This window comes from Heteronotia binoei, chromosome 17 (assembly GCF_032191835.1).
Source record: "Heteronotia binoei isolate CCM8104 ecotype False Entrance Well chromosome 17, APGP_CSIRO_Hbin_v1, whole genome shotgun sequence".
Lineage (NCBI taxonomy): Eukaryota > Metazoa > Chordata > Lepidosauria > Squamata > Gekkonidae > Heteronotia > Heteronotia binoei.
Window position 1 is genome coordinate 47,651,834 of NC_083239.1, and position 25,798 is coordinate 47,677,631.

General features: G+C 50.2%; 1 protein-coding gene across 1 annotated transcript in view; it reads left to right on the forward strand.

Moving 5' to 3' along the window:
* Nucleotides 1-14,281, forward strand: part of AXL (AXL receptor tyrosine kinase) — a 93,731-nt gene extending 79,450 nt beyond the window's left edge. The window contains exons 14-20 of the mRNA XM_060257575.1: nt 1,876-1,953; nt 4,408-4,500; nt 7,296-7,417; nt 11,403-11,512; nt 11,632-11,791; nt 12,039-12,175; nt 13,813-14,281. Of these exons, the coding sequence (XP_060113558.1) occupies nt 1,876-1,953; nt 4,408-4,500; nt 7,296-7,417; nt 11,403-11,512; nt 11,632-11,791; nt 12,039-12,175; nt 13,813-14,176 (1,064 nt within the window). The 3' untranslated portion in view covers nt 14,177-14,281. The remainder of the gene's footprint in view (nt 1-1,875; nt 1,954-4,407; nt 4,501-7,295; nt 7,418-11,402; nt 11,513-11,631; nt 11,792-12,038; nt 12,176-13,812) is intronic.
* Nucleotides 14,282-25,798: the final 11,517 nt, after the last annotated feature.

Here is a 25,798-nt window from a genome sequence, read left to right on the forward strand (position 1 = left end):
CGCTAGGACACCTCCGAAGTGACTTCCGGTCGTTTGGAAGGCTCGCAAGGGCCTGAAGAGCGCCTGAGGAGCCGCGAACGGGACACGTGAGCATTCCAGATGCTCCCCTGGCACCCACGGCCTGCCCTTTTCTGCAAGTGCCGTCCGGAAGCCTCATCCGGGGTGCTGTATTTCCGGCCAACTGTATTCGGGGCAGCTTCAAGCACCCCCAAAGCGGCCATCTGTTATCAGCCAGGCTAATCCAAGCAACGGTATTATTTTAACTCAAAATACAAACATGCTGAAAAGATGAACACTCTCACAGTGTTTCCTCAAAGTATCTACCTGATACCCCCCCTCCCACTTCCAGCACCTGTTACACATTAGCCCGGGGACATAATGCCCAACCTCTGTCATCTGGCAATGAGGTAATAACTGGTTGTTAGTGGGCCAGTTCCGTCCTTTGGGCCGTATGTTTGACAATACTGCTCCAAAACACCTATTTTATCCAGGGGAGATGAGCTCTGTAGGCTGGAGATTGCCTGTAATTCTTTAAAAAGTGTTGTTTGTCTCTTGTATCATCTTCTGAAATATGGTGTGGTGCAGGGGTGGCCAAACTTGCTTAACATAAGAGCCACATAAAATATATTGGGGAAGGACGGTGGCTCAGTAGTAGAGCATCTGCTTGGTAAGCAGAAGGTCCCAGGTTCAATCCCCAGCATCTCCAACTAAAAAGGATCCAGGCAAGTAGGCATGAAAAACTTCAGCTTGAGACCCTGGAGAGCCGCTGCCAGTCTGAGTAGACAATACTGACTGTGATGGACCAAGGGTCTGATTCAGTAGAAGGCAGCTTAATGTGTTCATGTGTTCAATAAATAGAGAGACACAAGACATCTGATGCTTGAGAGAAGGGAGGAGAGCAAATAGATGAGGAAGAGAGAGGTTGAAAGAAAGCAACTTTCAACGCATTCTCTGAGCTGCTGGCTGGATTGGTCTGGAGAAGTGATTTAAAGAGAAAAATGCCTTCAAGCTGGCTGATGGGGCAGTGGGGGCTTCGAGAGCCACACAATATGTGCGAAAGAGCCACATGTGGCTCCCGAACCACAGTTTGGCCACCCCTGGTGTAATGGTTAGAGTGTTGGACTAGAATCTGGAAGACCCAAGTTCGAATCCTTACTCTGCTTTGCGAGCTTGCTGGGTGACCTCAGTCCGGTCACACCCACTCAGCTTGAGCTAACTCGCAGGGTTGTTGTGAGGCTAAGACGGAGGATGGGAGACTGATGTCAGCCCCTTTGAGTCCCACACTGGGAGAAAAGCAGGGTTTGAATGAATGAAGCAAAATGAGAAATAATTCCATTCAGCAGTGCTGCAGACCGATTGTATGAGCCCCAAAGAGCATTGCGGTCAGCTGGAAAAAACCAGCTGACCGTCCCTGGGCCAAGGGAGGCCAGATTGAAGGCCACCCGAGATAGGGCCTTCTCTATTGCTGCTCCACTGCTGTGGAATCAACTCCCGGAAGAGGTGCGGGCCCTGCGGAGTTTGGAACAATTTCGCAGGGCCTGTAAGACCCACCTCTATAAACTAGCCTTCAACCAATGATAAACTAGGAAATGCCTCTAAAAAATTGCTCTTGGTTACTGAATTTTATGGAATTATTGAAGATCGAATGTTTTAGCACCATTGTAATTTGTAAATTTTAACTTGTAATTTGTCTTAACTTGTATTTTATTTGCAATTCATGTAATCTGATGTATAATGTATTTTATGTTGTAAGCCGCCCTGAGCCTGCTTTGGCGGGGAGGGCGGGATAGAAATTAAAAGTTATTATTATTATTATTATTAGCTGCCTTTCTCATCCTTTTCACAGACATTTCTTCTCTCTTTTTGGCTCTGCAGGAGAATTTGGCTCTGTCATGGAGGGGCAGCTCAGCCAAGATGGCGCCGTCCTGAAGGTCGCTGTGAAGACCATGAAGAGTAAGTCGGAGCAGGAGAAGGGCCCCGATTCTTCCTCCAGTCCTCATCCCCCCTGCTTCTTACTTACTTACTGGAACTCCTCCCTCTTCATACACGTCATTGAGACATGTTGGGTGTTTTTACATTCAGTTTGATCCAGAGTTTTAGAGTCTTCAAATCGCCTGCCACCGTTCCACTTGAATTATTTCCCTTTTACATTTCTGAATTTACTCTGCTCCTTTTGCATAGCCAAAGCTCTATATTGCCTGCTGAAAGCGTTTCAATTTGCAGGGGGGGGGGGCAGATCAGAAGGCAGCCGGAATACCAGTGCTTAGCTAAATGTATACGATTGCTTGGGAATCGTGTCAACGCTGCAAAAACAATACAAATTTAAATTACAAGATGAGGCAGGCAATGAGATGTAAAAAATTCAAGTGCTGGCAGTTCTCGTGCAAATTACTGCACCTTGTGGCTTTTGGAGGAGTCTTTTAAGACGCATGAAAACTTCTACAATACGAGTTTGAAACGCCTGTAGAGAAACGACCGGATCAAAACTAGTTTTGAGAGAAACGTTGTAGCGGCAGCGCCAGAACCCATCTCACCAAAACAAATGTAGATGCTTCGGGCAGCAACGATGCAAAACAGTTGTGAGAACGTTGGCTAATGTAAAAGGTGAGTTTCCAGTGCGGTGACAGAGAGTCACAAACTGTCAGTGTAAAAACACCCGTAGTTTGGCGTCCTGATGTTTGTTTAGCAGATGCCATCGCTGCAGGGGCACACCCATCTGTGTTTTCTCAAGGCAGCGCAACCATACAACTACCTCGCCCACATCTGTCTTTATAGGGTTGCCAAATCCCTTGCAGCTTCTGGCGGGGGACTCTGGCTTTGCGTGTGCGGTGCAATGATGTCACCCGCAAGTGACGCCGCAGCGCCGGCGACGTTGCGCGCCAGCTGCTCTAGGCGTTCCCGGGGAAACGCTATGGTTTTCCTGGACACTTTAGCATTTGGGGAGGGGGAAACTCTATGGGACCTATTGTGCCATAGAGCTTTCCCTCCCAAATTGCTAGAGTGTCTGGGAAAACCGTAGAGCGGGGGTGGTCAACGGTAGCTCTCCAGATGTTTTCTGCCTACAACTCCCATCAGCCCCAGCCATTGGCCATGCCGGCTGGGGCTGATGGGAGTTGTAGGCAAAAACATCTGGAGAGCTACCGTTGGCCACCCCTGCCATAGAGTGTTCCCCGAAACGCCTAGAGCGGCCAGCGTGCAATGTCGCTGGCGCTACGGTGTCACTTGCAGGCGGCATCATTGCACCGGCAATGTCGGGGGAGATTCCCCCGGCCGGCCTCTTCTGGGCAGGTGGATTGGGAACCTCCCAGGCAGGAGAACCCGCCCCTGGCCTGGGGGCTTGGGAGCGCTATGTCTTTAGAAGAGGGACACCAGCCTCCAGGTCCTCTGGAATTCCAGCTCATCTCCAGACAGCGGAGATCAGCTCCCTTGGAGAAAGTGGGTGCTTTGGAGGGGGGACTCTGCGGCATCGTACCCCACTGAGGTCCCTGCCCTCCCCAGGCTCCACTCTCAAATCTTCAGGAGTTTCCCAATCTGGATTTAGCAATCCTAACCAATGCTCCCTCTAAGCGGAGGGGTCTTATGAGCAAAAAATTCTACTTTGTGAGCTGCTGGTATTGAAGTTGTGAGTCACTGCGTAAATTATTGCGCTCTGGGGCAATGTTCCCTGTAAGCTGCAGAGTCTTGCGAGCAAAAGTTGACGACAACGACGATGACGAGATTGGATTTATACCCCGCCCTCCACTCAGAGTCTCAGAGTGGCCTACAATCTCCTTTATCTTCCTCCCCCACAACAGACACCCTGTGAACTGGGTGGGGCTGAGAGGGCTCTCACAGCAGCTGCCCTTTCAAGGACAACCTCTGCCAGAGCTATGGCTGACCCAAGGCCATTCCAGCAGGTGCAAGTGGAGGAGTGGGGAATCGAACCCGATTCTCCTAGATAAGAGTCTGTGCACTTAACCACTACACCAAACTGGCTCTCAGTTCTACTCTGTGAGCTACTGGTATTAAAATTGTGAGCTCCTGGCATTCAAGTTATGAGCTGCTGCATCAATTAGTGTGCTCTGGGGGTCATCCTTCCTGAGCTAGAACAAAAATGGGTGAGCTGGAAGCTAAAAATCTGTGAGCTAGCTCACGCTAACTCAGCTTGGAGGGAACACTGCTCCTAACCCCCCTTCCCCAGCCAGAAGCTAGGGGGCACCCGGCAACCCTACCCCTGCCCTGTCCTACAGAAAGAGTTCCATCTTCCTAGATGTTCAACCCGAAAGCCACTTCCAGATGTGCAAAGGAGCTCCGGAACACATGGTCTCTCTGCTCTCCTCATCCTTGCACGCATTCTGTGCCCAGGTGCTGCGAAAGGGGCATGGCTCTCCCAGCGCTCACGCCCCTGCCCCCTCTTTCTCCCCACAGTTGCCATCTGCACCCGCAGCGAGATGGAGGACTTCCTCAGTGAGGCGGTCTGTATGAAGGACTTCGACCACCCCAACGTCATGAAGCTGATCGGTGAGGGAGGGGCAACGTGGGAGATGCTTTTAGCCCTGGCGTATGAAGGGTTAATGCCGAGTGGGCACTTGGGGCGTGGCAGGGGGAGGGGTTGTGATGCCTGCATTCCCCTCCCAGGTCACTTCTCCCTTGTCCTATTGCTAGAGTCCCAACCTCCGGGGCGGGGGGCTGGAGATCACCCAGAATTACAACTGGTCTCCAGAGATCAGTTCCTCAGGAGAGAAGGGCTACTTTGGAGGGTGGACTCTATGGTGTTATAGCCTACCCCCACATTTCCAGGAATTTCCCAACTGGAGTTGTCAACCTTGCCTATTGTAGGGCTTTTTTTGTAGCAGGAACTCCTGCATATTGAGCCACACACCCCTGTAAGAAGAGCCCTGTAAGTTCTTGGAGGATTGGCTGCATAAGAAGGGTGTGGCCTAATATGCAAAAGAGTTCCTGCTACAAAAAAACCCCTTGCCTTTGCCTATTAGGCCACACACCCCTGATGTAGCCAATCCTCCTGGAGCTTACAGAAGGCCCTGTACAAAGAGCCCTGTAAGGAATTCTAGCAGGACCTCCTTTGCATATTAGGCCACACACCCCTGATGTAGCCAATCCTCCTGGAGCTTACAGCAGGCCCTGTGAGAAGAGCCCTGTAAGGAATTCTAGCAGGACCTCCTTTGCATATTAGGCCACACACCCCTGATGTAGCCAATCCTCCTGGAGCTTACAGAAGGCCCTGTAAGAACAGCCCTGTAAGCTCTTGGGGGATTGGCTACATCAGGGGGTGTGGCCTAATAGGCCAAGGAGTTCCTGCAACTAAAAAGCCCCGCATTTGCATATTAGGCCACACGCCCCGCTGTAGCCAATCCTCCAAGAGCTTACAGTAGGCCCTGTACGAAAAGCCCTGTAAGGAATTCTAGCAGGACCTCCTTTACATATTAGGCCACACGCCCCGCTGTAGCCAATCCTCCAAGAGCTTACAGTAGGCCCTATACGAAGAGTCCTGTAAACTCTTGGGGGATTGGCTGCATCAGGGGGTGTGGCCTAGTATGCCAAGGAGTACCTGCTGCAAAAAAAAAAGAAAGAAAAAAGCCTTGCCTATCGCTAAGCTTTATCTCATGATTTTATTGATGGGATCGTGGAGGAAGCGGGCCGAGGAGGGTGACTTGGACAATCTGGTCTGGTCCATGCCCCTGGATCTTCCAGGACAAGATGGTTTGCCCTGATGCCAGCCCAGGCTTACTCCGCTGCAGATTCTTGCAAGCCAGCAGCATGGGAAATGGAAGAGAGGATGGAAGGGAAGGAGGGTGGAGGCAGGACAGTCCCCGGAGAACAGGCCCAAAAGCGACAGGGAGGAGGGAGAACTTGGGGAAACAGATGTTGGCACGGAGGCTGGGAGCATGCGGGGGCGGAGGGAGCGGGTGGGCGGCTCTGGCCGACCCAGAAGTCTTTTTCTGTGCCTTGGAAGGCCTGTTTTATAGCCTCCCTCCCTGAGTCTGCCTGCGTCCTTCTTTGGTTCATATTAAGGAAAGAAAGAGGGTGTGTGTGTGTGTGTGTGTGGGAAATAACATTCCAGCTACAAGGCGTTGCAGAAAGGAGATGTCAACAGCTCCAAGGGCCCCAAGGCAGTTTTCCTTGGGAAGCCCTGGGTAAAGTAGAGGGCAAGAGGGGACTCGGGGGTCAGCTGCTGGGCGAAGAGAAAGGCTCCCTCCTGATTTCTCCCCCCCCCCACGCTTTATCCATGGAGGACTTTGGGGAGGGATAGCGTCACACACCAGCAAGGCTCAACCACTCCTTCCCGGACAAGAGTTTGAACCAGGAGTAGCCAAATTTGCTTAACGTAAGAGCCACATAGAATAAATGTCAGATGTTTGAGAGCCTCAAGATATGAACATCAGATGTTTGAGAGCCGCAAGATAAGGAAGGAAGGAAGGAAGGAAGGAAGGAAGGAAGGAAGGAAGGAAGGAAGGAAGGAAGGAAGGAAGGAAGGAAGGAAGGAAGGAAGGAAGGAAGGAAGGAAGGACTGGAAGGGGAAGGATTGGAAGGAAGGAAGGAAAATATAGGGGGAGAGAGAAGTGGAAAGAAAGAAGCTTTCACTTTAAATGCCTTCTCCAAGCCACCAGCTGGCTTGGCTTGGATTTACTTTAAATCCCTTCTCCAAGCCAGCCAGCAAGACAATGGGGGCTTCGAGAACCCCTCAAGGTGTGTGAAAGAGCCACATATGGCTCCCAAGCCACAGTATGGCCCCCGAGCCACAGTTTGGACTCTTAATAAGGCTTCCAGTCCTGGGCTTCGGGGAAGGACCCCCAGAGGGTCTTTCCCAGCCCCTTTTCTCCAATGCAGGGGTTCCCAACATGGTGCCTGTGGGCGGGGCTTTTTTGTAGCAGGAATTCCTTTGCACATTAGACCACACCCCTCTGATGTAGCAGTCCTCTACGAGCTTACAGGACTCTTAGTACAGGGCCTGTTGTAAGCTCCAGGAGGATTGGCTACATCAGGGGATGTGACTAATCCAACATGCACAATTATCAGAAGGGGGAAGCAGACTGTTCCATTGTAATATGCAGGGGTGGAATTCCAGCAGGAGCTCCTTTGCGTATTGGGCCACAACTCCTTGATGCAGCCAGTCCTCTAAGGGCTTGCAAGGCTCTTTTTTGTAAGCTCTTGGAGGATTGGCTGCCTCAGGGGGGCGTGGCCTAATATGCAAAGGAGCTCCTGCCAGGATTCCACCCCTGGCTAATATGTACAATAAATTCATCATGGGACTTTTAAACCCTTACAATCGCTATCCTTGCTTATTTTGACCCCAGGAGTCTGTTTACAGAACACAGAAAGCGAAGGATACCCCTCCCCGGTGGTCATTTTGCCCTTCATGAAACACGGAGACCTCCACAGCTTCCTGTTGTACTCCCGGCTCGGGGAGACCCCACTGGTATGTCATCCGGCCCCATCGCATATCCAGAGCAGCTCTCTGATTTTTTAAAAATTAAGACCACTCAAAATGTCTTAGCAGGGTTTTGAATTTCCCAGAATTCTTCATCAGGACCAAGAAAATAAGGGGTGGCAGGAAGAAAGGAAGGTGCTTCAGGGCAAAAGCCCAACATCTGCAGTTAGTAGCCTCATGAAATGCAGGGTTCTAGTGGGAAGACAGGTCTCTAACACAGGTGTCAAACGTGCAGCCTGGGGGCCAAATCAGGCCCCTGGAGGGCTCCTCTCAGGCCCGCGAGCAAATTTGCTTCCTTCTCCAGTTTGGTGTAGTGGTTAAGTTGTGGATTCTTATCTGGGAGAACCAGGTTTGATTCCCCACTCCTCCGCTTGCACCTGCTGGAATGGCCTTGGGTCAGCCATAGCTCTGGCAGAGGTTGTCCTTGAAAGGGCAGACTCTTATCTGGGAGAACCAGGTTTGATTCCCCACTCCTCCACTTGCAGCTGCTGGAATGGCCTCGGGTCAGCCATAGCTCTGGCAGAGGTTGTCCTTGAAAGGGCAGACTCTTATCTGGGAGAACCAGGTTTGATTCCCTACTCCTCCACTTGCAGCTGCTGGAATGGCCTCGGGTCAGCCATAGCTCTGGCAGAGGTTGTCCTTGAAAGGGCAGACTCTTATCTGGGAGAACCAGGTTTGATTCCCCCCTCCTCCACTTGCAGCTGCTGGAATGGCCTTGGGTCAGCCAGAGCTCTTGTAGGAGTTGTCCTTGAAAGGGCTTCTCTGCATATTAGGCCACGCCTCGCTGAAGTAGCCGATCCTCCTGGATCTTACAGGGTTCTTCTTGGCTGGGAGAACCTGATTCCCCACTCCTCCACTTGCAGCTGCTGGAATGGCCTTGGGTCAGCCGTAGCTCTGGCAGAGGTTGGCCTTGAAAGGGCAGACTCTTATCTGGGAGAACCGGGTTTGATTCCCCACTCCTCCACTTGCAGCTGCTGGAATGGCCTTGGGTCAGCCGTAGCTCTGGCAGAGGTTGTCCTTGAAAGGGCAGACTCTTATCTGGGAGAACCGGGTTTGATTCCTCCCTCCTCCACTTGCACCTGTTGGAATGGCCTTGGGTCAGCCGTAGCTCTGGCAGAGGTTGTCCTTGAAAGGGCAGACTCTTATCTGGGAGAACTGGGTTTGATTCCCCACTCCTCCACTTGCAGCTGCTGGAATGGCCTTGGGTCAGCCGTAGCTCTGGCAGAGGTGGTCCTTGAAAGGGCAGACTCTTATCTGGGAGAACCGGGTTTGATTCCCCACTCCTCCAGCTGCAGCTGCTGGAATGGCCTTGGGTCAGCCATAGCTCTGGCCGAGGTTGTCCTTGAAAGGGCAGCTGCTGTGAGAGCTCTTTCAGCCCCACCCACCTCACAAGGTTTGATTCCCCACTCCTCCACTTGCACCTGCTGGAATGGCCTTAGGTCAGCCGTAGCTCCGGCAGAGGTTGTCCTTGAAAGGGCAGCTGCTGTGAGAGTCCTCTCAGCCCCACCCACTTCGCAGGGTGTCTGTTGTGGGGGGAGGGAGATAAAGGCGATTGTGAGCAACTCTGAGAATCGGAGCGGAGGGCAGGATATAAATCCAATAGCTTCTTCACCTTCCTCTCCCTCTCTCTTGCTTCCTTCAGTAATCAGAGATCGTTATAATATTCTAAGAGTGCTAATCTTTTAAGCATGTTTTATTTAAAGCTTCTTAAAAAAAAAAAGTCTTTGCGTTTGTCTGTGTCAATCAAGTTTGTGTCTCAACAATCTGGTCTTACATTTTATGCCATGCCTGGCCCAGCCCTGCAAGGTCTCATTTATGCCTCTGGCCCTCTTAACAAATGAGTTTGACACCCCTGCCTTCTTGGTGGTGGGCCTCCAGTCATTGAACTCACCATCATAAGAACATAAGAACATAAGAGAAGCCGTATTAGATCAGGCCAATGGCCCATCCAGTCCAACACTCTGTGTCACACAGCGGCCAAATATATATATATATATATATATATATATATATATATATATATATATATATATATATATATAATATATATATATATATATATATACATACACACACATACACACTGTGGCTAATAGCCACTGATGGACCTCTGCTCCATATTTTTATCTAACCCCCTCTTGAAGGTGGCCATGCTTGTGGCCGCCACCACCTCCTGTGGCAGTGAATTCCACATGTTAATCACCCTTTGGGTGAAGAAGTACTTCCTTTTATCCGTTTTAACCTGTCTGCTCAGCAATTTCATCGAATGCCCACGAGTTCTCGTATTGTGAGAAAGGGAGAAAAGTACTTCTTTCTCTACTTTCTCCATCCCATGCATTATCTTGTAAACCTCTATCATGTCACCCCTCAGTCGACGTTTCTCCAAGCTAAAGAGCCCTAAGCGTTTCAACCTTTCTTCATAAGGAAGGTGTTCCAGCCCTTTAATCATTCTAGTTGCCCTTTTCTGAACTTTCTCCAATGCTATAATATCCTTTTTGAGGTGCGGCGACCAGAACTGCACACAGTACTCCAAATGAGACCGCACCATCGATTTATACCGTCCATAGGGGGATTTATCCAGCATCCTCTTTACCTGGCTTCAGGTGAAAGCAGTTTAATTTTGGAAAGCTTTTGCCTGGTTTCTACAACGGACTTTAAAAAAAAAAATCCTAACCCATTGCCACGATGGCATTCGTGGCTGCATTATAATGTGATTTTATAGAATTTATTGGGGCTCTCTGTAATTTTGTATTTGATACCGAACCGTTTTGGAAGGGTATAGGGCAGGGGTGGCGTTAAGAGCCACATAGAATAAATGTCAGGCGAGAGCTGCAAGACGCAAACGTCAGATGTTTGAGAGCCGCAAGGAAGGAAGGCGAATGGATGGGGGAGGGAGGATAGAGAGAGAGAGGTGGGAATTCCCATGCTGGGAATTATTAGGAAGGGAATTGAAAACAAATCAGCCAGTATCATAATGCCCCTGTATAAATTGATGGTGCGGTCTCATTTGGAGTACTGTGTGCAGTTCTGGTCGCCGCACCTCAAAAAGGATATTATAGCATTAGAGAAAGTCCAGAAAAGGGCAACTAAAATGATTAAAGGGCTGGAACACTTTCCCTATGAAGAAAGGTTGAAACGCTTGGGACTCTTTAGCTTGGAGAAACGTCGACTGCGGGGTGACATGATAGAGGTTTACAAGATAATGCATGGGATGGAGAAAGTAGAGAAAGAAGTACTTTTCTCCCTTTCTCACAATACAAGAACTCGTGGGCATTCGATGAAATTGCTGAGCAGCCAGGTTAAAACGGATAAAAGGAAGTACTTCTTCACCAAAAGGGTGATTAACATGTGGAATTCACTGCCACAGGAGGTGGTGGCGGCCACAAGCATAGCCACCTTCAAGAGGGGTTTAGATAAAAATATGGAGCAGAGGTCCATCAGTGGCTATTAGCCACAGTGTGTGTGTATGTATAACATTTTTTGCCACTGTGTGACAGAGTGTTGGACTGGATGGGCCATTGGCCTGATCCAACATGGCTTCTCTTATGTTCTTATGTTCTTAGGTGGAAAGAAAGCAGCTTTAACTTTAAACGCCTTCTCCAAGCTGCCGTCTGGCTTGGCTTGGAGAAGTGATTTAAAGAGAGAAATGTCTTCTCCAAGCCAGCTGATGGGGCGGTGGGAGCTTCGAGAGCCACACAATATGTATGAAAGAGCCACATATGGCTCCTGAGCCACAGTTTGGCCACACCTGGTATGGGATATTAATTGATGGTATACACAGACTGGCCACTAGAGGGGACAGATCACAGTCTTTAGACACGCTACGGGAGGGGTTCTTTGCATAGGAGTTCAGCAGGCATCTCCGGGGGGGGGGGGGAGGTGTGTGCGCGTGATTTTGAGAGAGGAGGGCCGAAATACCCAAAGCAGACCCACCTGCTCGTGATAACAGCTGTGTTCCGTTTCCCCACCCCAGTACCTGCCCACGCAGACGTTGGTCAAGTTCATGACGGACATCGCTAGCGGGATGGAGTATCTCAGCAGCAAGAACTTCATCCATCGTGACCTGGCTGCCCGCAACTGCATGTGAGTGGTCGGCGTAGGGAGGGCGAGGGGCGGTGCGAGACTAACAGACGCAGGAGCTTAACACTGGCTTGCTTTCATCAAATTCACACATGCCTTTCTTGGCCCCCCCCCTCCAACAGGCTGAACGAGAGCATGACAGCCTGCGTAGCCGACTTCGGCCTCTCCAAAAAGATCTACAATGGGGACTACTATCGGCAAGGCCGTATCTCCAAGATGCCCGTCAAGTGGATCGCCATCGAGAGCCTGGCGGATCGTGTTTACACCATCAAGAGCGATGTGGTGAGCTAAGCGACGGGGACGCCTTTGATTCCTCCTGCCCTGCTTCCCTCACGAGCCGATGGGGAGGCTGGCTTCTGTCTCGCTGGGCCAGATTCTGGTTTTACGCTTGACCAATCGTTTTGCCTGTCTTTCCCCTAGTTTTGGCTCAGCATCTCATATTCAGGGGTATACTGTCCCTGAACATGGAGGTTCTGTTCAACTGTGGCTAACAGCTGATAGACCCCCCCACCCCTGTTCTTCCCTGCAGTGGTCGTTTGGCGTCACCATGTGGGAGATAGCGACACGAGGTCAAACACCGTACCCCGGTGTGGAAAACAGTGAGATTTACGACTACCTGCGCCAAGGCAACCGCCTCAAACAGCCAATCGACTGCCTAGATGGCCTGTAAGCACCTTCTTTTCTTCTGACAACGAGCCCCGGTTCTGAAAGTCCTCAATAAGGGCCCCTATCACAAGTTTATGCAAGGGATAGAGAAAACAGAGAAAGAAGTACTTTTCTCCCTTTCTCACAATACGAGAACTCATGGACAGTCAATGAAATTGCTGGGGAGTCGGGTTAGAACGGATAAAAGGAGGTACTTCTTCACCCAAAGAGTGATTAGCACATGGGATTCACTGCCACAGGAGGTGGTGGCGGCTACAAGCATAGACAGCTTAAAGAGGGGATTAAACATCTGGAGCAGAGGTCCATCAGTGGCTATTAGCCACAGCTTATTGTTGGAACTCTCTGTCTGGGGCAGTGACGCTCTGCATTCTTGGTGCACAGTGGGAGGGCTTCTAGTGTCCTGGCCCCACTGGTGGACCTCCTGATGGCACTTGGTTTTTTTGGCCACTGTGTGACAGAGTGTTGGACTGGACGGGCCATTGGCATGATCCAACATGGCTTCTCTTACGCTGTTATGTTCTTATGAGTTATTCCCACAATGCATTGCAAGAGTGGTCCATAAGAACTATTCCAGGGATCAACAGGGGCAAAAATGACAAGTTCTTGAGCAATTTGCTGCTCTAACAGTTTTGCTGTTAATTTGGAGAGATATGTGGGTTTCCTTGTTGTGTTCCGCTGTTGTTCTGTTGACATGGTCCACTTTCTTTCCGACACAGCACAGCAAACCCCTCCAATTAATTCCAGAACTGGGTTTCCTGCAGCCCTTGTTTCTTTCCAGTTGATCTAGTCTTTTTCTCCCCTTGACCACTCTGATGTGTACCTTCAGTCCCTGATGAAACACATCACATGAATGCATGAGGGTACGAAGATTCCTTTTGGGGGCTCAGAGTTAGTCAGTCCTTCTAAGCACCCATGCACCTCAGCAAGGTGGAGGGGAGAAAACGAGACAGAGACAAACGGAAGGACCTTCAAGTGGCAGCAAAACCCTTTATAGTCTGAAGAAGAAGAAGACTGTAGATTTATACCCTGCCCTTCTTTCTGAATCAGAGACTCAGAGCAGCTTACAATCTCCTATATCTTCTCCCCCCACAACAGACACCCTGTGAGGTGGGTGGGACTGAGAGAGCTCTCCCAGAAGCTGCCCTTTCGAGGACAACCTCTGCCAGAGCTATGGCTGACCCAAGGCCATTCCAGTGGCTGCAGGTGGAGGAGTAGGGAATCAAACCCAGTTCTCCCAGATAAGAGTCCGCACACTTAACCACTACACCAAACTGGCTCTTAACAAAGTTGGCAAATCAAAACACAAGAATGGTGGGTTCCCATGACACCAGTGCTGAGCTGAAAGCAAGATTTGGTAATCTGGAACCCCAAAATCTAGACAGAGACATGGATGAGGAGATTTTTATCAGTCAACCCCGTATAATTGTTAAGGGTGACTCTGAGGAGATCCGGGCCTCCTTGCTGCTGATCACACATGTCTGCAACGGATCCAGCAGCAGCAACTTCTTGGAGGGATCCCTCTGTACTGCAGATCACCTGCACCCATGCCAAGGGTGACTGCATTTCAGACTCGTATGAAAGATCTCATCTGTAACTTCTCTCGATATCCCCTGACTTTTACTCCCCCCACCATGCAGATACGAACTTATGATGAGCTGTTGGGCCCTCAACCCACGTGATCGTCCCAGCTTCGAGGTCCTGCACAGAGCCCTGGAGAAGATCCTCAAGTCCCTCCCGCCAGCCAAGGACCCCGAAGAGATCCTCTACGTCAACATGGACGACGGGGTGGCTACCGAGGAAGCGGAGCTGGGGGCCGTCGGGGGCCTGGGCGCCGAGGAGCCCCTTACAAAGCACAACCAGCCCCTCAAGCCCGCCACAACGGTGGCCGAGGTGCACCTTCCCCAGGCGATGGGTCGCTATGTGATGTGCCCCACACCGCACGAGAGCAGCCGGTTGCTAACCGATAGCCCCAGTTGTGCTGCCACAGAGGAAGGGGCTTGAATTGGACCCCATAGTTGGAGGGAAGGAAGGGTACAAGCAACCCTACTGGCAGAGTTTCTGTACAGTTTGGAAAACCCCACCTCTGTGAGGAGGGGTTTTGTTGGATACCCCCCCCAAACTTATTCCCCCTCTTTCCCAGAACGAACCACTACCCCCAGGTCGCCTGGTCCGTTTTGCCTTCTATGGTGATATCGGGGGTTTCCTCCCCTGGATGAACCACTCACCTTTTTTGGGTGGGCTTCAAACCACTGAGTTTGTTTGCATACTTTCCTCTCTACCCTCACCCCTCGCCAGTCCTTTCCCACATCACCAACCTGAGTCAGATATACCCTCCATGGGGGTTCTGGAACCCAGACATTGGAGATGTAGGGAGAATCCTTCCCAGATTACGGTCTAAAAGGGTCCAGCGGGAGGGCACAATGGGTAACTTGACCCAGCTTGGGTTGCCCATTTCCCCCTCCCCACACTAAAAGGGAACACAGCAGCCTCTGCTCTGCGGTTCGATTTTAGCTGGCCGCCACCCAGCTAAAGAGAACGAGGGTGGCCTTCCTTCCGTATCTTTGCTGGCCCCATTTCTGCATCTTGATACACAGCGGCGGAGAGAGCACAGTTCGGCCTGGCCCGGAGATGCCAGGCTTCCTCAACTGCATTTCTGCATCTCTGGCTACTGTTAAAGCGCAGAAGTGGGATCAGTGAGAATCCGGCCATCCTACCAGGTGCTCTTGGCACAGCCAAACAAGAGCCATACGGGCCTTTCTTCCCAAGGCTCTCTATACCCCTTTCTTATTTCACTGCCAGCTGTTCCACTGCCAGGAAAACCTTACCTACCCACCCACCCGAAGTTGGCGCATATCCAGGCCAGCTAAGGGTTGTGCCGACGGAGGTACTGGGAAACTCGGGTCTTCCCCACAGCCGCCTCCCTCCCACCCCCTAGTCTTGGGAGGTGGCTGCGATTAGAATAGTCGTGACGGGGAAATGCTATGCGTACGATCAGATGTGCTCGTCTTTCTTTAACTATTGCTTCTGGAGCCACCCTTTGCCTTCTGAACAGAACACATATGGTGTTCGTCCCACAATGATTCTTTTGTCATTAGACTCACCAGCCAGCAGGCTATGTGGCCCCCACAGCTTAGCTGTGCCTCCCGGAAGCTTGGGAATCCCATTGGCCCTTAGGCCAGCATGCCGAAAGGCGCAGAAGCCATATCCAAGCGGGAGTCTCGGAGCGGGGCCACAAGCGGTTTGGACATCTCCGCTCTACCGCACGTATCATAGATGGGAGAATAGAAGTAGCAAAGTTAGCTCAACGAATGCTGGAAATATCCTCTCTTTCTCCCTCCCTAAAGCAAAGGCAGAAATTCGACAGGTTTCCTCATCACTGTGTCCTAGTACTGAGGAAGCCCTACCAGTCGTACAGCCATTGATATGAGCAGTGGCTTTTTATCAGCCTTTCCCCATCCCCTGTCTTCGGTTAGACACGGCCTGATGTCCCCCGGTCTCTAAAGCGGGTCCAGCCATCTGTGACCACACCAGACTTCCTGACACGAACCATACAGTATTTGCAGATCACATTCCAGCGTTTCGATGGGGCTTGCGCGGGAATCCTGGTCAGCCTGTGTTTGTGCCTTTTGATCCGTAGCAAAACCACTCTTTGCATTATTGCACACTCCAACAATTGCCAAAAGTCCCTTTCTCTGGAATATCACAGCTCCTCAGAAGAAGGGGGGAAACGCTACTTTATTTCAGAAGTACGAGCCCTTTTGGTTCTGTAGATCAGATGTGCAGAGTCCCTTTTCATCTAGAAACATGAGCCTCGCTGCTTCCCCGCCCTCTCGCAACTTGGCCACTTACGAGTTCACCCGCACATTCATATCTTGGGCCTTGCAGATATTGTTGCGTATACCTGGATGCTGCGAGAACAGCTCACGCCAACCATTGTTACCAGGATGCCTTGTTCTCTCTTATCACATCTGGTGATTTCCCAGCAAGGGAATCTAAGCCAGAAGCTGGATTGCACAGCACGGGTCACTCTGGCTGCAAAGAGAGAATCGCCTTATCCGAGTGGGGAATAACCCCTCGAAAGACGCTCACGATACACGCATTCCTATGGCTTTTCTCTCTGGCAAGTACACTGAGAGGAGGGTTGGGTCACTGCAAAAACCAACCAGCCTGTCCAAACAGAATGGGACAAAACCATGCTTAAAATTGTGGCCTCTGCTGCACGTTTCCCAGTGGAACCCCCGAAGATGTGAAAGCCGTACGTGGCAACAACTCGTTCCGTAGTCTTAAGGCTTAGCTAGACCTCACAGCAGCATTATCTGAATTCTGTGGTGCGGCTAAGGAGTGGTCAATGTGCAGTGTGATCCTAAGCAGAGTTATATACTTCATGGCCCAGGGACTTCAATGGGTTTAGAAAGAGAGCCTCGTGGCACAGAGTGGTAAGCTGCAGTACTGCTGTCCAAGCTCTGTTCACGACCTGAGTTTGATCCTGGCAGAAGCTGGGTTCAGGTAGCCAGCTCAAGGTTGACTCAGCCTTCCATCCTTCCAAGGTCGGTAAAATGAGTCCCCAGCTTGCTGGGGGGAAAGTGTAGATGACTGGGGAAGGCAATGGCAAACCACCCCGTTTAAAAAAAAGTCTGCCAAGAAAACATCATGATATGACGTCACCCCATGGGTCGGTAGCGACTCGGTGCTCGCACAGGGGACTACCGTTACCTTTTTACTCTGTTTAGGATAGCACTGCCAGTGAGGAGCAACAGGATAAAGATGAGGGATACGTCCCTTCCTTCCTTTGCTGTTTTTTGACCCTGAAACCACTTACCCCTGGCTATGTTTCTCTCACCTTGGTCTGCTTCCAGTCTCAGAGTCTGCCTGGAAGGAATGGGATGCAGAGGACAGAAGCTGTGAGGGGAAGAGTAACCCCTCTCCTACCCACCGCTCTAGGTTTTTTCTGCTGTATGTCAGACAGGGCCGGTTCCCCAATTCAGCGGCACAAGCAGCTGCTCGGCTAGGCACAATAAGAAAACGTGCTCGGTTCTTGCGCCCAGCCTCCGTTAGCATGGAATGTGTCTAGTAATTCCCTCCTGGACCTGTCTTTCTACATGCTGGGTACTGCGGGCGATGCCGCCTAACCTCAGTTTGGACCTAGCTAGCAATGGTACAGGAAGGGATGACAAAATAGCTTAAACCAGCGTCAGGGTTAGAAACAGAGCTTTTTTTGTAGCAGGAACTCCTTTGCTTATTAGGGGATGGGACGGTGGCTCAGTGGTAGAGCATCTGCTTGGGAAGCAGAAGGCCCCAGGTTCAATCCCTGGCATCTCCAAAAAAGGGTCCAGGCAAATAGGTGTGAAAAACCTCAGCTTGAGACCCTGGAGAGCCACTGCCAGTCTGAGAAGACAATACTGACTTTGATGGACCAAGGGTCTGATTCAGTATAAGGCAGCTTCATATGTTCATATAGGCCACACACCCCTGATGTAGCCAATCGTCCAAGAGCTTACAGTAGGCCCTGTAAGAAGAGCCCTGTAAGCTCTTGAAGGATTGGCTACATACGAGAAGTAGAAGAAGAAGAATATATTGGATTTATATCCCGCCCTCCACTCTGAAGAGTCTCAGAGCGGCTCACAATCTCTTTTACCTTCCTTGCCCACAACAGACACCCTGTGAGTTGGGTGGGGCTAAGAGAGCTCTTACAGCAGCTGCCCTTTCAAGGACAACCTCTGCCAGAGCTATGGCTGACCCAAGGCCATTCCAGCAGCTGCAAGTGGAGGAGTGGGGAATCAAACCCAGTTCTCCCAGATAAGAGTCTGCCCTTTCAAGGACAACCTCTGCCAGAGCTATGGCTGACCCAAGGCCATGCTAGCAGGTGCAAGTGGAGGAGTGGGGAATCAAACTCGGTTCTCCCAGATAAGAGTTTGCACACTTAACCACGACACCAAACTGGCTCTCCAGTTGGGGTATGGCCTAATATGTAAAGGAGTTCCTGCTACAAAAAAAAGCCCTGGTTAGAACCATTTTACAGCACGGGTCTGTCATCATCATGTCTAGCAAAAGTCCGGCTTTGCAGCGTGGGTGCCAAAAGTAGCCTCAGCTGGGACTCTCGATTTGCACAGACCGTTTGGGGAAAGGAGAAAATGTGTTTTTTTTCGTTTTTGGGAAAGAGACAGGCCTTTTTCAAATCATATTTCCCGCGAGTGTCGTTCAGGTGTGAAATACTGTTTTCCATTTGGGTTTGGCATTCGTCTTCCCTTTGGATGATGGAAGGAAAGGATGAACTAGAGAAATTGGGCGCTTTCCACAAAGGCTGAGGGGATTTCTCCCTCCTCGTACCTGGCCTTCAAGCGCTCCTATGCTAAAATAAAAAGATCTTTTCTTTCTCTCTGCTGAATTGTGTGTACAGAACAGCTGACTATTTTTCTCCCGAGGGACTCTTATTAATAATTTTTTATACAAATGTATATACTTTTTTTTTTTTAAAAATGTCTATTAAATGTTTTTCCACCCCTTTTTGTACAAAGCACAAGTTTCCCTCTCAGGGCAAGGTTTGTTTTTAGAGAAAGAGAGAGAGAGAGAGCTCTTTGATATATTTTGCTTATAAATAAAAGCTTTCTTTAAAAAAAAAATTAGATTTGGAACGGGATTTAATTTCTTGGCGAGAAGAAAACCAAGGTGGGAAGGGTGAAAGCCGTGTGCTAGAACAGATGCTTTTGCGTAGATGAAGTCTGGAGTTTTAGTCCTATGAAAAGGTCTCCGTTTTAATAACGGCACAGCTGTTCTTCAGATGTTGCCAGGAATTCAAAAGCATAGAATTAATATAGGCCTTCCACTGTGGGCGAAATTGCATTTTTGCGGTGCTTGAAGAGAAAAATGTCGTGGCTGGGAAAATTCGGTTCAGCCAGAGCTGATCACTCTGTAAGGAAGTATGGTGTGTGATGGCATAGGACATGGGTATTAGCCAGTAGGCACCCATGATAACGGTGGTGGTGACCAACCCCAGGCTGTGTGCTGGGAATCCCATGTCCAGCAAATTTCACCCCAGAACATACCACCCCCTGGATATTCACTTAGGGTTGCCAAGTCCAATTCAAGAAATATCTGGGGACTTTGGGGGTGGAGCCAGGAGACATTGGGGGTGGGGCCAGGAGCAAGGGTGTGACAAGCATAACTGAACTCCAAAGGAAGTTCTGACCATCACATTTAAAGGGACCGCACACCTTTTAAATGCCTTCCCTCCATTGGAAATAATAAAGGATGGGAGCACCTTCTTTGGGGGCTCATAGAATCGGACTCTGTGGTCCAATCTTTTTGAAACGTGGAGCGTATTTTGGGGAGAGGCACCAGATGCTATGCTGAAAATTTGGTGCCTCTACTTCAAAATACAGCCCCCGCTCCCCAGATACTTGTAGATCAATTCACCATTATACCCTATGGGAATTGGTCTCCATAGGCTATAATGGAGTGCCCAGCAGACATTTTCCCCCCCTCGCTTTCTGATGACCCTGAAGTGGGGGGAGGGCCTTCAAACTGTGGGATCCCCTGCCCCCAACTGGGGATTCGGTAAATAAGGAAACTTGCGGTGTGGAGTTTAGGCAAAGCAAGAAAAACCCCATCCGCCAAATGTTGCAATGTAAGTGCAAAACACTTTTTTACTCAACCGCTTTATCATGTAATTCTTAAATGTCCTTCAAAGCAAGTAAACAGTCCTTAGTAGAAACTCAAACTTTAAATGTTGCCAGGTATGAAATTCTACTGTCTTCTTGTCTTTCTGTTGAGAGACACAGATAGCCCGGCCGTTCCTCTTTGAAGAGTAATTCAACAGGTGTAGTAGCAGCAACACGAGTCCTACTACACCTGTTGAATTACTCTTCAAAGAGGAACACTGTCAACAGAAAGACAAGAAGACAGCAGAATTTCACACCTGGCAACATTTAAAGTGTCACACGTCTGGAGTTGCAACTCACGGCACGCCAGTTTGTACAGTGCGGCTTGGTTCCTAGGCCTCCTGGAGTTTTCTGGGGCAGCAGCCCCCGTTTTCAAGCGTGATCTCTTGGCCATCCCAGCACAGCCCCCTTCAGAAGATGTCATTTATTCCTGGAGGCCAATGTTGCGGGGCTGCGAACTTCACCCTCCACGACCCTCCTCCCCGTCAATCAGGCAGAGGAGAAATCCCGTCAATGGCCACAGTCAGAGTCTGCCCTGTTCTAATTGTCAAGGGTTGAATTCAAGTATGGATGAAAGAACACAGCGGCCCATTGAGACGGGTGTCTTCCCCGCAGGCCCCTCCTTCGTCATCTGGAGGGAAAACTCTTTGACAATTGTCCCGAGGGCTAAATGCAGGAGGCTAAACCTTCAGAGGACAACAACCATCCTTCTGTTCCCTGGCAGCCTCCGAGAGAAGTGGCGGGTTTGCAAAGAAGGCGTTCAGAACCAGAAAGAGAAGCGGAAGGGTGCAACGTGTGACAAAACGGGTACGGTGAATCTCAAGATGTTCCCAAACAGCAGGGATGGAATTCTAGCAGGAGCTCCTTTGCATATTAGGCCACACACCCCTGATGTAGCCAATCCTCCTGGAGCTTACAGTAGGCCCTGGACGAAGAGCCCTGAAAGGTCCAGGAGGATTGGCTACATCAAGGGGGTGTGGCCCAATATGCAAAGGAGCTGCTGCTAGAATTCCACCCCTGATGTAGCCAATCCTCCTGGAGCTTACAGGAGTTCCTGTACGAAGAGCCCTGTCAGCTCTCGGAGGATTGGCTGCCCCGGGGGAGGGCGTGGCCTAAGATGCAAAGACGCTCCTGCTACAAAAAAAAGCCCTGAGTGTGCGTCTTCCGATTTGAAGGGAAGAAAGTTGGAATGTTAAAGCAGGGGTGTCAAACTCATTTGTTATGAGGGCGGGCCGGATCTGACATAAATGAAACCTTGTTGGGCCGGGCCGGGTGAGTTTGGGCCGAGCCATGTCAAGCCGGACCATGTGTGTTCCTATTTAAGATTATGTAGCAGAGATATAGACTTTATAAAGGACACAAACACAATTAAATATATTTTTTTAAAAAACTTAAAACATGTTTAAAATGTTAGCACTCATTTTACGGTGCTTTTCTTTGTATTTCTCCCATGGGATCCAGGGAACTGGGCAAAGGAAGCTCTGGTTCTTCCTTTCCGTCCCCAGAGTACTGGGGTGGGGGTTGAGGAGGAGCCTCAGCCAATAGAAGGAAGAGAGGCTTGGCTCAGTAGCCCTGCTGTGCAATTGAGCAAGCCTTGCAAAGCAAGCTGTTGGACATATGGACATATGAAGCTGCCTTATACTGAATCAGACCCTCGGTCCATCAAAGTCAGTCTTGTCTACTCAGACTGGCAGCAGATCTCCAGGGTCTCAAGCTGAGGTTTTTCACGCCTATTTGCCTGGACCCTTTTTTGGAGATGCCAGAGATTGAACCTGGGACCTTCTGCTTCCCAAGCAGATGCTCTACCACTGAGCCACCGTCCCTTCCCCATTAATGTAGAAGGAAGCAAGATATAAAGAGAAGGAAGCAGATGACAACCAGTTGCTCAGGGGCCTGATAGGAGCCCTCCAGGGGCCTGATTCGGCCCCCAGATCACATGTTTGACACCCCTGTGTTAAAGATTATGTAGACCAGTAACAGGAAGCCTTCTTATTCAGTCACTGAATCAACTGAGCCAATTAAAGGTGTTTTAAATCTGGCTCCCCCCCAAATTAATGTATCTATATTTAGATGCACACACAAATCTAGAGGAATGCCCTCAGGTACACATTTTATGTTGAACAGGTGCCAAATCTATGCGCAGTAGATTTCATTTCTTTTTCTACAGCACATGCATGGCTAAATGCATAACTTCAACCCTGCTTTTATCCAGGTACCAGTCCCTAGTTTTGTTTTCAAAGCGAACATCGGTCCTTTTTTTTTTTTTTTTTTACAAACGGATGTAACGTGTGCTCACTGTAACATGAGAACACGCCTAGAGAAGGCGTTCTTTTGAAGCAGAACATACATCTGGAAGGTTTTGGGAGACTACGCTTACAGCACCACCTGCTCTTTATTTATTTGGCATTTTTGTATTTGTGTGCACCTAGAAGTCACGGCAAATTCTAGTGACTGACCCCTACCAGGGGCTGGGAGGATATTGAGAGATGGCTGAATAAAACCCACTGCTCCTGGCTACTGGTATTTCAAGCAGGTCTCCTATCCCAGGTAGGGTCGCCATGTCCAATTCAAGAAATATCTGGGGACTTTAGGGGTGGAGCCAGGAGACTTTGGGGGTGGGGCCAGGAGCAAGGTTATGACAAGCATAATTGAACTCCAAAGGGAGTTCTGTCCATTACATTTAAAGGGACCGCACACCTTTTAAATGCCTTTCCTCCATTGGGAATGATGAAGGAAAGGGGCGCCTTCTTTGGGGGCTCATCGAATTGGAACCCCTTGTCCAATCTTTTTGAAACTTGGAGGGCGTTTTGGGGAGAGGCACTGGATGCAATGCTGAAAACACGGTGCCTCTACGTCAAAAACAATCCCACCAGAGCCCCAGACACCCGCAGATCAATTCTCCTTACATCCTATGGCAGGGGTGTCAAACATCTGGCCCAGGGGCCGAATCAGACCCCCGGAGGGCTCCTATCAGGCCCCTGAGCAACTGGCTGTCACCTGCTTCCTTCTCTCTTTCTGTTGCTTCCTTCTTTGTAACAGTTTGTTTTGCAAAGGCTTCCTCTATTGCACAGGAGCTATAAACCAATACCTCTATTTTCTCCACTGGCTGGTGCTCCTCCCTTGGGGAGGAAGGGGGGGAAGAAAGAGCTTGCTATCGCAACCGCACAGCAGAGCTACAGAGTCAAGTCTTCTATTGGCTGAGGCTCTTCCCCCTCCCGGTCCCCTGGGGAAGGCAGGAAAGAGCCAGAGCTTCCTTTGCCCAGTTCCCTGGATCCCATGGGAGAAACACGAAGAAAGCACCTTTAAGCCCAATGAGTGCTAATGTTTTAAGCATGTGTTAAGATTTTTAAGGTATATATATTTGTGTCTGTGTTCTTTATAAAAATTTATATCTCTGCTACCTAATCTTAAATAGATACACACATGGCCCAGCCCAACTCAACATGGCCCGGCCCAGCAAGCTCTCATTTATGTCAGATCCGGCCCTCATAACAAATGAGTTCGACACCCCTGTCCTATGGGAATCATTTTCCATAGAGAATAACGGCGTGCCCAGCAGACATTTCCCTCCCCCCTCCCTATCTAGGTCAGGACAGCATCACCCATTTTTCAAAGAAAGGTCAACTTTAAAGAACTGCAAATTCAAAAAAAAAAAAAAGAATCTGACATTTGAGGAGATTTGAAAAATCAAACAGGATATGGAAATGGTAGAGGAAAAACCTGTTTGCATAAAAATGATCATTTGCCATTTCAAAGGCTTCTGCAGTGATCGCTCATGAGCCTGGCTCACTTGCCTGAATGTTATTTTAACTTAACGGTTTTATTGTTGCTTTATGGTTGTTTTATTATGAAACGTGAGCCACCCTGACCCTGCCTCGGTGGGAAGGGTGGGATATGAATCAAATAAACCTAAACCTAAGATAGGCCAAAAGATAGGGGAGTGAATTTAGGGCCTAAGGTAGGGCCGTGGACTTAGAGGTGCCAAGTTCCCAGGCCGGGTGGGTGTTCTCCCTCCCTGGAGTGGGTGTTTTCCCACCCTGGAGGTTCCCAACTCGCTGGCCAGCGGGGGAATCCTCCCCCAACGTCGCCAGTGTGATGATGTCACTCGGAAGTGACATCATCACACCAGCAACGTCACGCGCCAGCTGCTCTAGGAACACCCAGGAAAACTCTATGGTTTCCCCACTCTAGCAATTTGGAGGAAAACTCTATGGTTTCCCCACTCTAGCAATTTGGAGGAAAACTCTATGGTTTCCCCACTCTAGCAATTTGGAGGAAAACTCTATGGCACTGGAAGTCGTGGGGGACTTGGCAGCCCTAAGTGGATTCCGTTCCTCCTCGTGTGTGCAACAGAATACTTCCAGCCCAGTACTTTTCCTGAGGAGCAGGAGGTCCTTCCGGAGACGTCATCCCACAATCTCACATTTCTTGTGCATTCTGAAATGGAGGTGAGGCTTTGTCACCCTGCAGCAAAGGCAGGACACATAAGGACTTGTGCGCTAAATTCTTGTGACCTTAATAGAGTCTCCCGCACAGCTGCATGAAGAGCCCCCCGTGGCGCTGAGTGGCCAAACTGCAGTCCTGCAGTCCGAGCTCTCTGCTCACGACCTGCGTTCGATCCCGGCGGAAGCTGGCTTCAGGTAGCCGGCTCCAGGTTGACTCAGCCTTCCATCCTTCTGAAGTCGGTAAAAGGAGTCCCCAGCTTGCTGGGGGAAAGCGTAGATGACTGGGGAGGGTTGCCAATCCCCAGGTGGGGGCAGGGGATCCCCCAGTTTGGAGGCCCTCCCCCGCTTCAGGGTCATCAGAAAGCGGGGGGAAGGGAGGGAAATGTCTGCTGGGAACTCTGTTATTCCCTGTGGAGACTTATTCGGAAATAATGGAGAATTGATCCACGCGTATCTGGAGCTCTGGGAGGAGCTATTTTTTTAGGTAGATGCACCAGACCTGGGGGTCCAATTCTATGAGCCCCAAAAGAAGATGCCCCTATCCTTCATTATTTCCTATGAAAGAAAGCCATTTTAAAGGGTGTACTGTCCCTTTAAATATGACGGCCAGAACTCCCTTGGAGTGCCATTATGCTTGTCACACCCTTGCTCTTGGCTCCACCCTCAGTGTCTCCTGGCTCCACCCCCAAAGTCCCCAGATATTTCTTGAATTGGACTTGGCAACCCTATTCCAAGGTTGGCCAAATGAGTACCCAGTTTGCTGGGGGGGGAAGTGTAGAGGACTGGGGAAGGCAAGGGCAAACCGTCCTGTAACAAAAAGTCGGCCCGGAAAATGTCTTGATGTGATGTCACCCCATGGGTTAGTAATGACCTGGAGCTCGCACGGGGGACTACCTTTACCTTTTTGCACACCTGTAGAGCTGTCAAGAGGTAACTGCTGGACCAAGGGATCAGCAACTCTCCTGCCCTAAGGGGAGGTGTTCAAACCCTGGAGCACCCCGACTGCAAGCTCAAGCACTCTGTCCTTTGTGAAGAGGCATAGACGGGGGTTGTTTTGTAGAAAAATAGGTGGTGGGGCTCATTAGCATAACTCATTAGCATATGCCACTCCTCACCCCTGAGCCAAAAGCAACCCAACACAAGAAAGGAGAGCCCTGGGCGAGTGAGGCCTGCTGGGATTAGCTAGAGTTCCAGCCAGCCTTAGCAGGCCTCGCTTGCCTGGGGCTCTCCTGGGCCACCCCCCGCCCCGGTCAAAAGGCCAGCAAGCCACCCACCACCCAAAATCTCATAAGAAGTGGGGAAAGGCTGGCACGAGCTTCTCGAGGGGTTAATGAGAGCTGCTGGGGGTGTGGCGAAGCCCCTGGTGGCTGGCTGGCTGCCCGCTTTCCTAATCCAGGGATTGTTATGCAGCTGCACCTACTATTCAATGGACGAGGTAGGTGGGGAGGAGGAGGGGGAACCTTCAGAAAGGTTCCGGAGCTGAGTTCCTGTGAGCTCCTGTTGAATCTGAGGCCTGGGCA